Source organism: Lichenostomus cassidix, chromosome 1Aa, assembly GCF_008360975.1.
Source record: "Lichenostomus cassidix isolate B80296 chromosome 1Aa, HeHo_3.0, whole genome shotgun sequence".
NCBI classification, from domain to species: domain Eukaryota; kingdom Metazoa; phylum Chordata; class Aves; order Passeriformes; family Meliphagidae; genus Lichenostomus; species Lichenostomus cassidix.
The window spans coordinates 43,513,583-43,531,370 of NC_139480.1; the positions used below are offsets into that span (position 1 = coordinate 43,513,583).

Genomic DNA, 17,788 nt, shown 5'->3' on the forward strand with positions numbered 1-17,788 from the left:
GCAACTGTAGCCATATCTTTACACAGTATTGGCTCAAAGATCCTTGGTTTACCATGGAATCTGGTATTTCTCCTGGGTATTGTTTATCTGGTGAAAATTTGAAGATAAGCAGTGCACTAAGATTTTGCCTTGCTTTTGTCATTCTCTTATAAAAAATATGAAAACATAATTATCCTCCATTGATTTTGCAACAAACCAAATATGTTATAAGAAAATTCAGTTCATAGTAACTACCTAGTAAATACCTTTAAAGATTTGTCACTGCCTTGGTGAAACAGTTGAGACTGTCCTACTCCTTTAATCTTACATATAAGAATTACTATAACAAATGCAGGTGACCAGTGTATCTTGATGTAGAAAAAAATATTTTAATTTAAAAATTTTGGGGCATCTTCGAGGACTTGACTGAGTTAAACATGAAGAAAATAACAGTATATTACATTAAATGCATGAAAGAATGGTGAAGTCCAATATTTATTATTACTTACTGCTGTTTATCTCCTCATCTCTTAGGGTGATAATTCTTGAGGATGAACTTGAAAAGCTTGTTAGCACTAAGGAGACACCTGAGTTGACAACAGAAGCCCATCAGGTTCTGGAACAAAAACTAAAGTTTATTCAGCCTCATATGCAGGCAAGCAACAGCTGCTGGGAAGAAGCCATTTCTCAGATGGAAAAGATGAGTGGAAGAAACCCAAATAGAAAAGGTAAACATGAGAGATTAATTTAGCAACTAATGGGATACACTTCAGAGATGAAATGGTCATGGATCAAAGACAGTGTTCAGCCTGTGTCTCAGAATTTTAGCTGAAGAAGGTCTCACAGCCATATACTTTGAAAAACTGTGGCCTTGTGTCAGACTTCTTCACTGTGATGGCCTTGAAGCTTTTGTTTCAGCAAAAAATGCAAACGTTAACTCAGTCTGTTAGACCTGTGGGTTCAGATGGTTGCATTTTCAGGTGTAGAGTGATTGTGACTTTTTGCCACTTGAAAGTCTTACTGAGCAGCATATCCCAATGTTTTGCTTGATGTCCCTCTCCTTAGGGACCTGTACTGCCCATGCTGTTCTTGGGAAGCATAACCAGCTTAAATAATTGAAGGGAACTTAAGCTCTCCTGACATGGAATTGAACCTGTAATTTCTAATCTTTCTTTTTTCCAGGAGCATTTTTACTATCCTAGGAAGGCACAGCCCAGCATCTGAAAAATGCTGGTAATGGAGACTGCAGTAGGAAAATTGGGGGGATCTTGGGGTATCAGCAAGTTAGCTACAGAAATCCAAATCTGAAGTGCACTACACTCTTAATGGTGTATGGGTGGAATATCCAGTAGATAGATAAATATTGCTGTGGGCCCAGAGGCAGGCAGGCCAACCTTGTTCATGCTTACATCAGAACTGGGAGCACTGGGAGGCTTCTTGCAGGCTCTGTGCAGGTCCAGACATGGCATAAACAAACTCCTGGATTTGCCTGATGGTGTAGTCTTACAGCTTCCCCCTCAGTGCTGCGTAAAACAACCTGAGAGGATGTTAGATGTAGCCTGATACATTTGCATGTGCTGACCTGTTGTGTTTTGTAAATGCCTTCCACAACCTGCAGTTCCACTGATCTTTTTTCCTCTTTCCTTAAAAGTTCTTTCTAGACTACACATCATAGTATTTTTAGTTATTTTAGTTTTATTTTTACTTTGTGTATAAATTTCACAACAGGCTTTTTTATTATAGCTTGCTTCCTTTTAAAGTTCAGTACAAAAATAACCTCATGTGTGATCTAGAAGGAAGGGATTGTGTGGGAAATAAAAAATAAAATAATCCTTCACTTTTGCCCACTGGCTTTCCTGGAAATATGCTGGGATTGAAACTCTGTTTTGCAACAAGTTTACTGAACTACTCCACAGGAGCTACTTTAAATTATGTTGGTCATTGAAAACTATTTTTATCTGACAGCATTTGACTTTCCTGATATATTTCTAAGCCATCCAGCTTCTCTGAGTTGACCTTTCAAGCTCTACATGAAATCGAGTTCAATTCTTTTGCTGTCCTTCTACAAATTTTAACTGCTGATCTGTCAGTCGTGTTGTGTAAATTACTTCATTAAATTGTCACATTTTTTTCAATACTTTCCAAAAGCTCTTTGGGAGAAGATACCTTCCACTTGAAATAATATAGCAGCTCAGCACATCTTTTATGTTTATGCATTATTATCCAACATTAAATTAATCTTTTGACAAGAGCTGTTTCAAGAGCCCCGTGGGATTAGAACATTGTATCTAAGTGGATGCCAAGCACTTTTGCTGCAATAGATGTTTAGTTCAACTAACTAGTCCAGCCAGTAAAAAGAGGTGAGTCTCCTTCAGCAAGCACTACATGCTTCTTGCCCTGAATCATTATGTGTCAAAGCTGGTTTCTTCCAGGTACATTAAATAACCAAAGCAAAGCCTTTCAGGGTAACAGATTGAACATTCACACCCTCCTGTCAGCCTGTCATTGGTGGTGACACCAGCATATATCATATATTTTAGCATATGGTTCCTTCAGGGAATGCAGTTTGGCTTCTTCCTTTAGAGGACTTGGTGTATCTTGGTGTATTTCTAGAACCAATGCCTTTACTCACTGATCCTGTCAGGTACAGAGTAGAGCCTCAGAGCAAGTAGGGCTTTAGCACGTTGAAAGGAATTCACCTCTAAATTCCTTGGGCAATGATGGACCTATCTATCATTCATCTACATCTACATCTTTGCTCATTTCCTAGAACTTACAACTTCTTCCCTTTATTCTTTCACATTTTTTGCATCACTGACAAAACTAATTTACCTGTTACAATCTCAACAATTTAAACATGTAGTAAAAAAGTAGTTCTAATATTACAGAATGGAATACCCTTTATTGCTAGTTACAGCATTGTATTAATAATCTTTGAAATAATAGCCCTCAAACTGTTTAAATTCCATCCTTTTTCCTTTTAAACTGTCTCTATCTTTGCAAATGTACACAACTTTTTAGATATTTATAAGGGCAAGGCCATAGTACTCATAGTACATCTCACCATCCCTAAATGATCAGTGTATAGATTAGAAATGGAAAACAGGGTTAGGTGGGGCTTGGTGAGGTCATTTAACCCATTTCCCTTCTCAAGGGTAAATTAGTATTTGTGAGTAAATGTTGTTTACCTGTTCCTAAAAAACTCACTTTAGAGACATTTTACAGTATTTCCAGGCATCTCTTCCAGCACTTAACTCCATTACCAGTAGAATGTTATTACTGAATAGAAGTAGTCCTTGCTGCGATTTAAAAGCAGTACTTCTGATCCACCCACAATGGAAATCCATTTCCTCTTGATGGCTCTTATATTTTGAAGATGATTAATATGTTTCTTTCTGTCTTCTCTACGCAACTCCCTATGCTTCAGCTCTTCCCTGGTGACTATACTTTATTTAGTCCTCTGATTATTTCCAGTGTTTTCCTCTATATTCCCTCTAGGTCGCCCACTGTATTATTGAATGAAGGGGCTCCAGACTGGGTACTCTGTTCCATTCGCAGCCTGATCAGTTCCAGAGTAGAAATGTTATTTCATGTGTCTAACAGTCAGTGCTGTTGCTTGTCTGTGCTAGTTTGCAGTTTGGCTTTTTGCTTGCAGCAGGGTAGAGTTGACAGAGAGGCTCCTCACCTCCTTCTCAGTGGTGCTCCCCAGTCAGCTGTGATGTATCTGTGTGCTTGGCTATTCCAAAGCACAAAAATTTGCAGCCACTGTCACCAAACTGCTGGATTGAAATCGAGTTCTACCTGGGTTGTATCTCTGATTTTCCAGTATTAGTTTATATTCTAATGGTGCCCTTTAGTGTTCTTGCAGATTATCCCCATTTCAGCAGATTTAATGAGATGCAACACTTTCACCCATTAGAAATATTAGAGTGTTGGACATGAGACAAATCCTCACTCACTGTATTCGGGTCTGAAAATGTGATGATCCAAGAGACTGTTCTGTGCACCTAACAGCAACTTTTCTGGCCTATGTCTTTTGCTTATGAGAATGTCATGACAACATGTCAGAAGTCCTACTGAAAACAAAATGCAGAATGTTTTTGGTTCTTTCTATACATAAGACCTGTTACTGCACTGAAAAATTAACATCTATTTTCAACAAATCCACACTGGCTGTTACTTGTCTCCTTGCTACCTCACAGGTAGCTTCCTGTAAGTTTTGCTTAATTATTTCTTCCAATATTTTCCAGTTATTTGAAGCTGTTTTACCTATCATTTCACTATTTTACTTCTTTTTTTATACTTGGGAACCAAGTCTCTTCTCTGGCTTTACCAATTTTGCTTGCCATCTGCAGGTTTTCAAAGTCTATAAAATTTCTGAGATTTGTTAGTTGAAGTGTTTCAGCATGAGTTCCATTGGATTCAGCTTCTATCTAAACAGCCAAGTTAGTTAAGCACTCTCTAACAGTGTTTCACTGTAACCTAACCAGCCTTCTCACCGTTTTTTTCATGTGTGCAAATCTTGCCTATGAAAATACCTGGACCCTGCCTGAGTGAGTCAAAACCATCCTTCAGTAGTCAAATTTATTTTTTTTAAATCCCTTTTCTTCTTTCCCCTAAAGGCAAAATTGAAGTTTCCTGTGACAACCTACAGCAAACTACAGTACCTTTAACACAGCCTGCCATATACATAGAAAACAAAGATCCAATCCCTGAAGAGCAGGTAAAAAAAAAAAAAGGATCATTTAAAATAATAATTGGGGATTATTTGCTGTGTCCATTCTTTTTTCAGTTGCTTGTGCAGTGACCTTGTTGTCTTGCTGAGACAGACAAGTAGGTCTGGCCAGTGCCACTTTAAAATTGGACTTGTGGAAAAAAATTGTGGATATTCCTTTTGCTGTTCCATGGGGAGATATTCCCCATCCTGGAAAAAAGAGCACTAGTATTCATTTCTCATATATATCATTAGGAATGAGTGACTAAAGGAGAGCAGCAACACAAGTCAGAGTAATAAATAAAAACGTGAGAATTGCTAAATGGCAGTATATGAAATAAGAGTCCTACTTGCATACTGCTGGATAAACTGATACACTGCAAAAGTGACAAGCTTGAGCACAAACCATCCTGCCTTCAGTTTGCTTAGTCTCTGCATTTTCTGATACCTTTTTACTGTAACATTGAACAATTTTGTGTTGTTTGAGGAACTCCTGGGTGATGGTTGGGCTGTCTTGAAGTGAGGTGGACCTCCTCCATCCCAGAACTGAGTGGCAGATGCATTCTGAAGGCACACTGAACACCCATGCCCTGCTCTGTCCCTCCCTGGCTTCTCCCCAACATGTATTCTCGCTAGATGTTTTTCCATATCAAAAAGCTGGGACTAATTACTGGTTATTTGTTATAACAGAAATGGTGCTCTGGTTTTTTTTATCCTTGTTATCTAACATAGTTAAAATTGGAGAAGTTTGCTATTCTCTATATCCTCTTAATAAGGATTTACATAATTTAAATTGGCAAGATGCCTGACTACCAAGGATTGGTTACAGTGTAAATTAAAAAAAAACAAAACACATCCGCATTACTTATTTCTGCCTGTAATTATGGAGAAATGGACTCCCAGTTTCAAGGTATATCACTTGATCCTACTTGTGTATGAAGGTAAATCTTGTTAACTTTCAGTGAGTGGACTTGGTCCAAAATCATACAGATATAACTGAGAGCAGTGTCAGGTCCATTGGCTCTGCTCAAACAGGGCTCCATCCTAGTACTGTCTTTGGTTTGTGTTGACATCACTTGATCATGGATCAGAGTGTAGGATTGAGGCCTGACAGTGAAGATCAAGAGTTTCTTTCTTTCTTTCTTTCTTTAGGAACTAGAAGCATATGTTGATTATTCAGATACAGATAATGAATACAAAAGGGAAGATTTTTACTGCTTTTCCCAAGAAGAAAGAGAGAGGCAAGAACGAGAGAGACAGGAATCTAAGAGAGTGTTACAAGAATTGAAATCTGTACTGGGATTTAAAGCTTCAGAAATTGAAAGACAGAAGTGGAAACAGCTACTATTCAGTGAACATGGTAAGCATTTCATTTGAAAATTAATTCCTTCCTTAGAAAATATAGGTGTCTGTTTGCCATGAATTTCTATGTTAGAATTCAGACAGGGCTTAACTGTAGTAGTGTTTTGATAGAACTGTATGGCCTTGGTTTGGCATTCCATCTCTTTATATTCTAGCAATAATTTTACTATATATTGAAAAAAACTTGGAGAAATGAAAATTTGGCTTTAAACAAAACACTGAGCTAAAATATTAAGACAGTGTAAAGAGAACTGTCAGGCTCTAAGCCATGCAGATTGAACTGACTTTCTTTCATGGCTTTCCAGTAAATATGAATTTTAATCAGGGTGCATAAATAAATTACTTTTCAGAATTTAAAGAAACCAGCAGAAATTATCCTAGATGTACAAAAGTATATAGGTTAAAGAGCTGGACTTCACAATATTAGAGGCTCATAAAAGAACGCAACTGGCTTTTTGTTTCCATGAGAGAGTGAGTATGCAGAATATGTTCACCAAAAAAAAACCACAAATCATGTAAGAAGAAGAGTTCTTTTAAATTAGCCTTTACTAATTCTAAGGACTGCTGGGTAGCTCCATCCACTTGCACTTGAAAGCACAAATATGAAAATTTCTCTTGCCTCAACAAGACAGTTTGTCTGTTACAGCAATAAGACAATACAACTTGATTCCTCTCACTGCTTGAGCTATTTGATTTATGAGCTTTAAAACTGGCAGTAGTTTGTCTTTTCCTTTTTCTCATTTTCATTCCTTCCTCTTAAAGAGAGGATAGGAAAAGCTTTCTAAAAGGTTTTGTGTTCTGTGTTACAAAAAACAACCCTCAAGGCTGGCAACACTTCCAAGGATTCTGCCTTTGCCAGTGTCTACTAGAAAAAAGACCATGGATTGCAATCTTTCAGTAATTTACTGGGAACACAAAGTAACAGACCATACCTATTTATGAGACTGCCTCTTTTGACATCAAGCCATCAAAAATATCTGTTCTTTACAACTCTCTGCTTTATATCCGTTAAAGTACAACTCTGGTAAAAGAGATCACTTGACCATTGGTAGTGATTTCTCTTCTAGTTGAGTTAAAAACCCCTGAGACATCAGACTACACCAGAGTCTCCTCAGGAGTAGGATTTCTCTATTATCCCTCTGGTGTTAGATATGACACCGCACAACTCTTCACATAAATCTCTTCAAGACTTCCTTTGCTAACTGTTGGAAGAAGAAGGGATCTTACTTACCTCCAGTTCAAGTCTTGACAGACCTAGTGACTCCTGCATAAGGAGCTTTTGTCAGGAGAACTTGCCCAGGATATTCCCTTACCTAAGTTGCAGCTGATACTTGTCCATATCAGCAAATCCTCAGGCCATCTGTGGCCATGGCTGGAAGGAGTCAGCTGATTCCTGTAGTTTGCAGTAACTGTTCACCAGAAAGCCTTTGTGGCTCGTGTTGGTTCCTTTCCTTTTCCTTTCCATGTATAGATATTACATTGTTTTAGGATTAGAGATAAAATGGTGAGGAGGGAAGAAAGTATGATTTTCTCCAGCTGCATAGGACTAATCATTGATTACTTCCATCCTGTACAAACCTGGAAAACATGAAGGCAGTTCAAGAGAGTAAATAATATTGTCTCCTTTTGGCTCAGATTGTGTGTGTCTAATCTGACAGACTGATATAGACTCCAGACATAACATCTTCTACTGGTTTTTAAGGAAATCCTTCAATATTTTTTCAAAAGAAACACAAGTCAATAAATATGATATAATCGACCCTTGACATATTATGGTTTAATTTATCCATACACAAGTCATTCCTTAAAGAGACATTTTTGTGGTCTGCACTTTGCACATTTCTGACTTGCTTTATCTTGAAGATTTAAACCCAGAAATGTTCATATTCTTGTCTCCATTGGCCAAGCCAATGGATGGCCATGATCCCACTTTTCCATAGTCCTCCCAAATTGTGCTTTTACAAGACAATCTAATTCCAGAAATCCTGTTTTCCTAATTTGGGATTATTGTGGAAAAAGATCCTGAAATATTCAGAGGCTAATCTGTTAGTCAAGGCACCCAGCTAGCCATTCTGACTTGTCCTAATGAGGACATTAGGGTTTTTGGTTTGTTCAAGGAGGGGCTGGTGAGGGTTTCCATATAAGAGGTCAGCTCCAAACAAGCTGATGTCTAAATAACACAGCATGAAGTCAACTGGAGATGACACGTTGAGTTCCAGAAGAAAAAACATCATCTTAGCAGAGCACTAGACTAAAACAAGTTTTCCAAGGCCCAATACCATGGCAATACTTCTTACAATCTGGACAGTAGGTTGTTTATGGGAGCATAGGTAAGCTTATATTTTTGGTCCTTTCGCCTCCTGTTGAGCCAGTAAAATGTAAGTGCTTCTGAAAAAGGTCTGCTAAGTTGTTAGTGGCTTCATTTTCATTTGACAAACATTGTAAAAGAACTTTCTTCTTGTGCAAAATCACTTCTAGCCTTTCCCTAACCTCTCCCCTGCAAAAAAGTTCATTCTGTCAGTGGCTGTGTTGTATCCAGCTGTTTCCCTTTCTCCCACTTCGTCCATACAACAGTTCTTACATAGCTGTATCTCAGATTTGGAAAGCCACACTCTCAAAACTGATGAATTTCACCTTGCTTATTAACAAGTCAACTCCACGAATTGGCCAGCTACCAATCTCAAGTATCTATTTGTTTTTTGAGAATTTTTGCCTTTCAAAGTATTCTTTGTAGGAAGTAGGCAAGAAGTTTGCTCCCAAGTGATAAGATTATTGTGCATATTCCTGTCTCTTCAAGCAAATGGGCAGAAATAAGTAGCAGCATATTTTTTATGAAAGAGGGAATGAACTACTCCATTAACCACTGAGACAAGTCTGATGCAGTGCTCCTTTATATATTAGGCTTTAAAGTAAACAGTACAGTACAAATTCAAAGCCACAGTCTTTCAGTGTGCTAATGACAATAATTTTCAATGTGACAACCATAATGATGTGCCTGCCTTCAGCTAGCTAAAGTCAGTATTACTGAAATAGGATACGATTGAAAAATCCTAGTACCGTCAATTTTGTTTTCCCATGAAAAGTTTGTGTATTTCCCAGAGTTATTTTCATCTCTGCTTACAGGGGTAAAGTCAGAATGGAATTAGAAAGGGAAATGCAACTTGGGAATCTGCTGTTGCCGCTCTCATTTATGTTCGTGCTGCTGCTATAATGGAGCTACTGCAGTTTAGGGAATCTGTTACTTGGAAATGGACATTATATCATTTTCTTAAAACGAAAGACGTCTGTTCTTCAAGGAGTGATTGTACCGAGTTACACTAACCCTTAACACTGGGAGGAGAGACTTCCTGGCAAGCATCCCGTTGCTGGCAATGGGACTCGCTGCTGCTACTAACTTCAAGAGAGGCTAAATTAAACCACACTTTTATTTGTGAGGACATCTGACCTGGCTGTATGAATACATGTTGTATTTGTATATTGTGGTGTATGAGATCAGATATTGCCTATAAGGACTTTATCATGTATCAGCTGTTTTTAGTGGATTAGGTAAGAAGACAGTTAAAGCTGTATGCAGTACAGTAGTTTTACTTGGGTTTTGCTTTAACACTGAATACACCATTTGTGTTTGATGCCGACTTCAACCACCATCAATTTCGTGCTGTCTCTTCAGATTAAAATCACAGATTTTAAGGAATAGTTACAAGTAGCTGTCACATTTCACTTCAGCTTTGTGATTAGAACACACTTTTATTTTAAGTTTTGGTGTGGGCTGTGTTTCTGTTGTTTTGGGATTTTTTAAAGTAATTTTAACCCTTATAATCTTGCATCTTTCCAGACACAAATAAATTTATATTTAGCAGCTTGCTTTTAGTTATCATTTAATTTTTTCCCCTTTTTAAGCTGCAGTGAAACCCTTGTCTCCTGTAGAACCACTGAAGCTACAAAATAATGTGGAATCACATATAAATTCAGATACAGAAAAGCAGGACTGCAGCCAAAATTGTGATAAATCTGAAGAAAAAGACTCTAATTCAGAAGTGAATGCTGCTGATAAAAGCAGGACAGAATATTTGTATGAAGATCCCGAGATGGAGAAAAACAAAGACAGTACTGCAGATGAAGATGTTTCTACAGGGGCTGAAGAAAGAATGTATTATCAGTGTGAAGGGGAAGCTGAAAAATTCAAGCCAAGCAGTGTGGATGGAGTAGAGGCTTCACAGCCTCCCTCTAAGGATGCATTACATTCAAAAATCAAGGAAAGGCTGGCCCAGCTCCACATATCAACAGATTTTAACTTCACATCTGGTCTGGCTGCACAAGTTGCTGCCAGGTCTTTCACTTTTACTACAATGCAGGAGGAGACTTTTGGAGATGATGGGGAGGAGGAGGAGGAGGAAGAAAAGACACAGGAGAATGAAGATGTTCTGCAGAACTGTGAGAATGAAGAGAGAGGCCCTGAAAGTGAAGGAAAAGTATAAGTCTTAGCTGAACTTTATTAAACCAACAGCAGGCAATTTGATGGGAAAAAAACTTAAGGTGGGGGGTTGAAGCTGAAAGTACTGGATGGAAATAAAGGAGACCTAAATATAATACATCATGTTCCCTAAGATTGATACACTAAATGGGACTTCTAAGTACATTGAAAATTTGCAGGTAAGAGAAGTTTAGGCTGCATCCAAGAAATAGTTGGCTGTTCCCTTTTTAAGATCGCAGTGATGGGGGTTGGAATTTACCTTTGTGTTTTCTGTTTTATTTATTTGTAACATATTGTGGCTATTTGTTTCTAAAAAGAAGGAAAAACATTATCTTGATTTACAACAGACTCCATTTTTTTGCTCTCTGATTCTTTTGTCATGGTATCAATGTTGGTTCCAACAAAAAAAGCCAGGACGTTTCTTTTGGAAGAACCTGAACTGTTCCCTGTGATCTTCCCCCACCACTTTTGTTTCACTTATTATGTCTGCAGTGTGTTGGCTAAGCCACCATAGGCATTTGTGATTCTGCGACTAGTGATGTGGCACCCAACTAAAATGTAGAATTTTAAATAAAAACTTGAAAGAGCTAGTATTTGATGTGTCCTGGGGTATGGGGCTGAAATAGTATAAAGTTAGTCATGCTTCATATTAAGGTTTATTTAGAATTTTATGAAGGGTTAATAAATGATTTCTACAAGTTGTAATTCATGTTAGAGAAATGTATCGTAAGTAAATGGTAGGAGAGGTTAAAAGCACACCAGTAGAAAGTACTATGGACAGCTAGAAGCTATGGAATTGACAGAGATGGGAAGTAAACATAAACACTTATTTATTAAACCAGCTATTAATTATTTGTTAACCTTTTCTAAATTGAACCTTAATATAATTGTTTCATTTGATATAATGATTGATTGTACATTTTTCTTTATGTAGTGAAATAATTTTCTTAAAGGAAATTACCTGAGAGCTTAACAACATGCAGTATTTCGTTTAAACAGCATACTTGCTTTTCTCTAATGTTCTTCCACTTTTCCTTAGATCACAACACTGTGAGATTAAGAATCCATGAGAGAACTCCATTTGTGTATTTTGTTTCTTGTAACTTAGTTAACTGATTATGAAGTCTGGATGTTTGGTATGAGGTTATGCCAGTTGTTTTTTTTCTCTGTGGTGGTGTTACAAGAAGCACGAAACTGATGCTCACCTCACAGAGGAGTTGGTTAATGGTTTCATTGCCCTCTCTTCCTTTTGCTCTCTGACACAAAATGAAGCAAAGCTCCCATGTCTCTAATGGCGAAAGCACCACTTCTTTTGTGGAATACTCGGACCTGGATACACTTCCAGGACAAAACACTGCATCAGTTACTTAGAGTATTTGTTGGGTTTTGCAGATTCTAGAGAGTAAAGGGTTTTTTAGATGCAGGTGGTGTGGAGCACTACCTTTCCTAGGATGCTGTTATTGGAAGTGGAGAAGGTAATGCAAGTCAGCAGATTAGGGTGGAACTCTTGACAGTATGTCAGAAAACAAGTGCTTTCTTTCAACCTCCCTGTCCTCTATTACTGATTTCGCATGAACACTGTGAAATATGTGGACTTTTTCACAGATGGTAAAGACGGAAATATCAATGGATAGAGAAGGGAGTGTGACTTAGTGTTCTTTCATTGTATAATGCCTGTCTTCTCCCTCACACACAGGTTTGGGGAAGAGAATGTTATGGTATTTTTCACTGACCAGTAACACTGTGTTCTGTGACCTTTATTTCGTGTAAGTGACTGGAAGCTGAGTGGTTGATGTCTTGAGGAGGTTGTAGAAGAAAAAATCAGATGCTTTTCATAGTGTGTTCTGAAGCTAAGCATCCTCTTAATAGTAGAGTATATTCTTCTGTAACCTGTAAAAATTAGGCTAAGATGATGAAACACTTATTTTCTCTGTGGTAAGCAATTTTTTTTACCAAGTCTAGAACAGCTGCTTTGGATAAATTGTGTTTGAAGCATTGTCCATGCTTCTGAAAAAGAAGTCTTCCTCATTCTTGACTTGAGATCCTTGAGTTCACAAAGTGCCCAGATATTTTTTGTTCCTAGCTAATTTTTCTGACAGCTTAACTGTATGTTCCATTAATATTTTTCCATTAACTCATCCACCATCATCTCATGATCTGATGTTGTATATCCCAGAAAGGATACTCCTGAACTTCTTCTGTGGGATCCAAATCATAGTTTACAGTGTGTGTGGCCAACCTGGAAAGATGATCAGATTTAGGATATGAATTATCACTGTGCTCACAGTTTTGGATGAAGTCAGTAGTAGCCTGAGTTGCATTGGTACTGAAGTTGGTGACAGATCTCACATTTGTAAAAGCTGCTATCTCTTTATTCCTTTGCTGCAGTCCTTAGTAAAAATCCTGGACAATCTCCTTTGGTGGCTCTCTTGGGACCTAGTTTAATTATATGCTGGTCTTGGTAATGAAACTGGCCTAAAAAGACCTCATCCCTCATGAGTTGTTAATTTTCACCCATCATGAGTAGTTCATTTTCATCCATCAGCTGTGTCAACACAGGGTTTTTGTGTTATAAGCCAGCTCATGAGCCCACTTGGGTCAAAAACTCACCCTTTTTAGGCTTTTTTGCTTTTCACCAGTCTTACTGCAGTGATGCAGTAACAGCAGTTACCTCCAAACAGCTGTATCAGCATATACTGTATTGCTGGCCTGAGACTCAGGATTGCCCATATTTACATTATTGGCAAAGGTTGTGTAGTGTAAAATTACAGCCTTGACACTAGACCATGGGTATGATCAAACGATGACTGTTTGGAGGAAGTTCTGATCCTGCTTTGAACAAATTGATTTTCTATAAGCAATTCAGCTGATGCCTATGGTCTTAATGCAGTCTTAGAAACTGCCCATATGAACACCTGCACTCACTTGTTTTCTCTGCCTCTCATCACCTCTGTATAAAATAGCCATCAGGTCATTTATTTTGATCTATTTAATATTCTCCCTGTAGAAAAATATTGCTAACAGTGTACATCACACAAAGCCTGACTTTTCTTGATTTGATGATCGTGTTCCATCTACATATGTCATACACTATGATCCACTTTATTATGATCCACATTTCCTCATAATTGTGTCACTTGAAATGACTATATATACATGCTGTAAGTTCCTTCAAGAAACTGGCAAATTTCTTGGCATAATTCATTGCTGCATTTAGAATAATGTTTATGAACACACCAAAGTGTGCATTAGCTCTAGTGAGTTGTCTTAATATATTGAGCATGTCAAGGTCTGAGTGCTGTTCTGTGTTCTTTGGCTCATTACCCAAGATAAGGATTTTTGTGAAAACAGAACATTTGCATCTTAGAGCTCTGTAACTTTTTGAAACAGTTAGCAGGAAGTTCATACTAAAATATGGGTTATGATGAGGAACATCAGCAGCCAAAATCTTTTGTGAAGAGCAGAGCTAACAATAAATGCATTTTCTCTATCCCATTTCCAATTAGCAGTTCTGTGAAGTAAAGGAACAAGTAATTACATAGGGTTAAATAATTTCTTCTCCTTCTGTCCTGCCTGGAAAGCACTCCAAAGACAATATTTGCTTCTTAGATTGGATTGCAATCTAACACTACATCTTTTATATCACTTTACTTTACAGCTAAAGATCTAGGTAAAAACTTAAATCTAGGCAAAGGTCTGTGATAAGAAGGTAACTTCTCCTTTTTGTTAAGTGTATGTATGACAGAAATTAAACAGTTATGTTACGGAAGCAAATGTAGAGAGTTACAGATAATAGAGAATCTTTCAAATGCAATTAAATGTGCCTCTGTCAACTACAGGCAAGTTTTGCAAATGTGAAGGCTTCTGCCATCAGTCATAGCATTGAGACAGTTTTACTCCCAGCAGAGGATTGCTGGACATTACGGAATCTTGCACTTAGTTTTCTAAATGCAAGAAGGAATCTGGTAGAGTAGCGTTTTACTGAGGTTTCAGACTTTGTCCTGAGAATGCCTGTCTCTATGTGACTGTTTGATACAATATTGGAAATTTTGTGTTTATCAGAAGTTCAAATTTTGCAACTTTCTCATTAATTTGTTTGGTAATAAAAACCCAATTATACGGAGGACTGTGTGGAGTTGTTTGCCCACACTGCATTTTGTAATATTTTAGGTTATCCCTTTCTTCTTTTTGTTCCTTTTTTCTTTTAACAGAAACAAGAGGACAAGTACACTAAGCTGCCCTTGTCCTTTAAACTATTTAGTGAAGGGCAATTGTTATTCTGCAAGTGGCTTGTTCCCAGGGCTAATTACTTTTTAGAATTAACAGGGTTTCATATGGTCTCATCTGAAAAAGCAATCAGAGTGTGGGAAGGGCACTTGGTCAGTGTAAAGGGCCAGGCTGCTTTGGGATCTTATCTGTGACAGGGACTAATAGCAGATGCTGAGGGAAGAGTATTGTGTAGTGATATTTCTCCAGGCTATTCCTCAGCAATTTGGGGCTCAGGGACTTCTTGACCCAGTGGTGGTGGCTGTTGGTGTAACAGGTTCAAATGGAAAGCTTTTCCATAAATTTGCTCAGCCTCACGTTTGGTCAATCATTCCTAGTTCTAATGCCAGTACATGGTCATCTTTACATCATCATTACAGTCTTGTACAAGCAAGAAGATTTGTCAATACAGTTTTTTGATTTTCCACTTTCCTCAGTCTTTTTGCAGAGGTCATATTTTCTGCCTTTTGTTTGCTTTCCTAAGAAAGCTTTCCAGTTTCTAAAGTATAATGACCAAAGTGTGGTGCAGTACTCCAGACTAACCTCAGCAGTGCAGAGTACAGAGTAATAATCACCTCCCATAAAACACTGAACCATTCAAATATATTTGAGTCCACATAGAAACAAAAATCTTTTAAGATCTTTTACCCCTAGCTATTAGGATGGCAAATGAAAATATTTGGTCTGATGGAGGAGAAATATTTATTCACTGTCAGCAGGATTTGGCTGGACAATGTTTTTCTTTGCTAACAAAACAAAAAGTTGTTAAATCAAAATGATCTCCCAACAGCTGCCACCTGGTCTAACACAAACTAAAGATGCCAAACAACATGTTTAAATTTCAGCTTAACTTTTCAGAGTTTTTTTGGTCTCTGATGAATAAGCATGTGTTGCAAAATATCCCACATTAATCGTGGCAGTGGATATATGGATATCAGAGATCAAACTGAAGGCCTCTGTGGCTAATTTTTAAAATGCTTGGTGGTGTGCTTTATTCACTTTCTCATTATATTTAAGTCCCTCCTGTATATGTTTTTATTTTGCCACCTTGGGTTTTAAATGCCAAAAAATACACTTTGATTTATTTGACTTGGAAATTTGTGCAGAAATCAGATAAGTGGTAGTGGTAGTGTAAGTGTGGTAAGACATGGTCATAGGTAGGGGTGAAATCTACCTCCCATAACTTTGCTTTGTAGGTGGATGAAGCAATCCAGCTTGAGCTACAGCTGGATATAGAACTGTTCTCGATGTGCTGCCTGCCCTTTCACACTGCCACCTCTTGGGTTATTGGCAGGTTATCAGAACACAGCTTGGCTCAACAGGGTGAGTGCACTGTCAGCCCATGTTACACATTCTGAAGTGAATACAGAATTCTGAAGTGACTACAATTTAGTAGACAAGGAAAACGTTTCTCTGTTACAAAGTGGCTTATTTTAAAAGGGTTGACTAGGACCAAAACTTGAATACTTCCATGTGATCAGCATATTTTAACCCTTGTACCTTCTCAGCTTTAAATCTTAAATGCCTCATGGACAGTTTGCTTTAGGGGTTGCAGTTCTATGGCAGCTTAAATCACTTCATGGCCATGAAATCCCAGTCACTCCTCTAGGCTGGCTTTTGTAACCACTCAGTGATTTAGGACATGGATAGGACTGGAAGTGCATTAGTGCTTTAACTTGCAGCTGACTTTCTCAATACTAATGAGGATGATGCCACTCATTATTTTCCTCACTCCTTTTGATTCCTTTTTTTGTTGTTGTTCTTGAGGCCTAGGCTGCCCAAGACCATTTGTGTCTTATTCCCCAAAGTTTCTAGGAGCTGTTTATGATACTGCCAGGAGAACTGAAATTATTGTGCATGGTTTTTTTCCTACTTACTGGTTTCACCCTTCTGGTCCCTCTGACACCCATGGTCCTCTCCTTTACCACCACTCTTAAGAGGTTCAGATTTTAAAATAACACACAAATCCTTTTTACATGTATTTGTAACAGGAATGACTAGATCTAGAATTGTGTACTGACTTTCTAGCTTGACTTGAGAACTGAAACAGAAGGCAGACACCATAATGGAGAGCCTACAGTCAAAATGAAATAATAATGTATAGCAGCTCAAATTTATAGCACACTCTTGGTGCATATTGGCTTTTATAAGTAATACTGGTTTACTGAAAAACATTTTAAAGTTGTATTTTAAAAATAATTGCAATTCTAGTAGAAGGTCCCAAAATAAGTGTCATTACGTGGCTTGATTTGTGTTCAAATCTTAATATTTAAAGATTGCTTCCTGACCTTCTCCAGCTGCATGGATGAGAACTGAAAATAATCTCAAATTTCCAAAAGAGAGAGTGACCAGTCCTTTCCGTTACTTTGTGCTATTTAAAAAGGTCCATTCCTAAACAAACAAAAAGAGAAACATCAGTGCTTAGTGTCTTCAAGTAGCCATTACTGACAGAGAGAAATGCATTTGATCTCAGCAGATGCACCATAAATGCAGGCTATTTATAATGTTTGATATCTGTGTTTCAATAATAATAATAATAATTGGCTTTAACTGTATTATGGGATAAAAGCCAGAAATCTACAAACTGTCCTGTAGATCTTTCAGCCAAAGGCACAGCTGGTGAAATTTAAACAAGTTCCTGTTGGCTGTTCCTGCACTGCTCAGTCTGACATTGTACTCCAAGCTTTTCATGTCCCAGTGTGGGTGTTCATGGGTGGTCTGCAGGCACCTGTGTGCTCGAGGTCTGCAAAGCTTGTATCGATCATGGAACAGTGCTGAGTGGAACCTAAACAGGATGCTTCACAAGCATTTTGGGTTTATTGCTTCTGTCTTCCTCTACTGAAGCATCCATGCCAAATACAATCCCACCTTTTTCCTTCCCACCTTTCCTTTTCATAGGCCACACAAACCAACAGGGGAGGGTTTTATAGTTTGTCACCTATGGGACTATCCTGTTATGCACCAGGTAAATTATCCCCAATAGAAATTTAAAC

The 17,788-nt window shown here is 37.9% G+C and overlaps 2 protein-coding genes across 5 annotated transcripts in view; one reads left to right on the top strand and one right to left on the bottom strand.

The window, feature by feature from the left end:
* Positions 1 to 11,122, top strand: part of VEZT (vezatin, adherens junctions transmembrane protein) — a 51,157-nt gene extending 40,035 nt beyond the window's left edge. For both annotated transcript variants that reach the window (XM_085046775.1, XM_085046781.1), the window contains exons 9-12: positions 514 to 707; positions 4,602 to 4,702; positions 5,846 to 6,053; positions 9,956 to 11,122. In XM_085046775.1, coding sequence (XP_084902901.1) covers positions 514 to 707; positions 4,602 to 4,702; positions 5,846 to 6,053; positions 9,956 to 10,533 — 1,081 coding nt within the window. In that variant the 3' untranslated portion in view covers positions 10,534 to 11,122. The remainder of the gene's footprint in view (positions 1 to 513; positions 708 to 4,601; positions 4,703 to 5,845; positions 6,054 to 9,955) is intronic.
* A 5,001-nt stretch (positions 11,123 to 16,123) lies between these two features.
* LOC146443557 (uncharacterized) overlaps positions 16,124 to 17,788 on the bottom strand; it is a 42,191-nt gene continuing 40,526 nt past the window's right edge. For all 3 annotated transcript variants that reach the window (XM_085046814.1, XM_085046793.1, XM_085046806.1), the window contains one exon: positions 16,124 to 17,186. In XM_085046814.1, the coding sequence (XP_084902940.1) occupies positions 17,171 to 17,186 (16 nt within the window). In that variant the 3' untranslated portion in view covers positions 16,124 to 17,170. The remainder of the gene's footprint in view (positions 17,187 to 17,788) is intronic.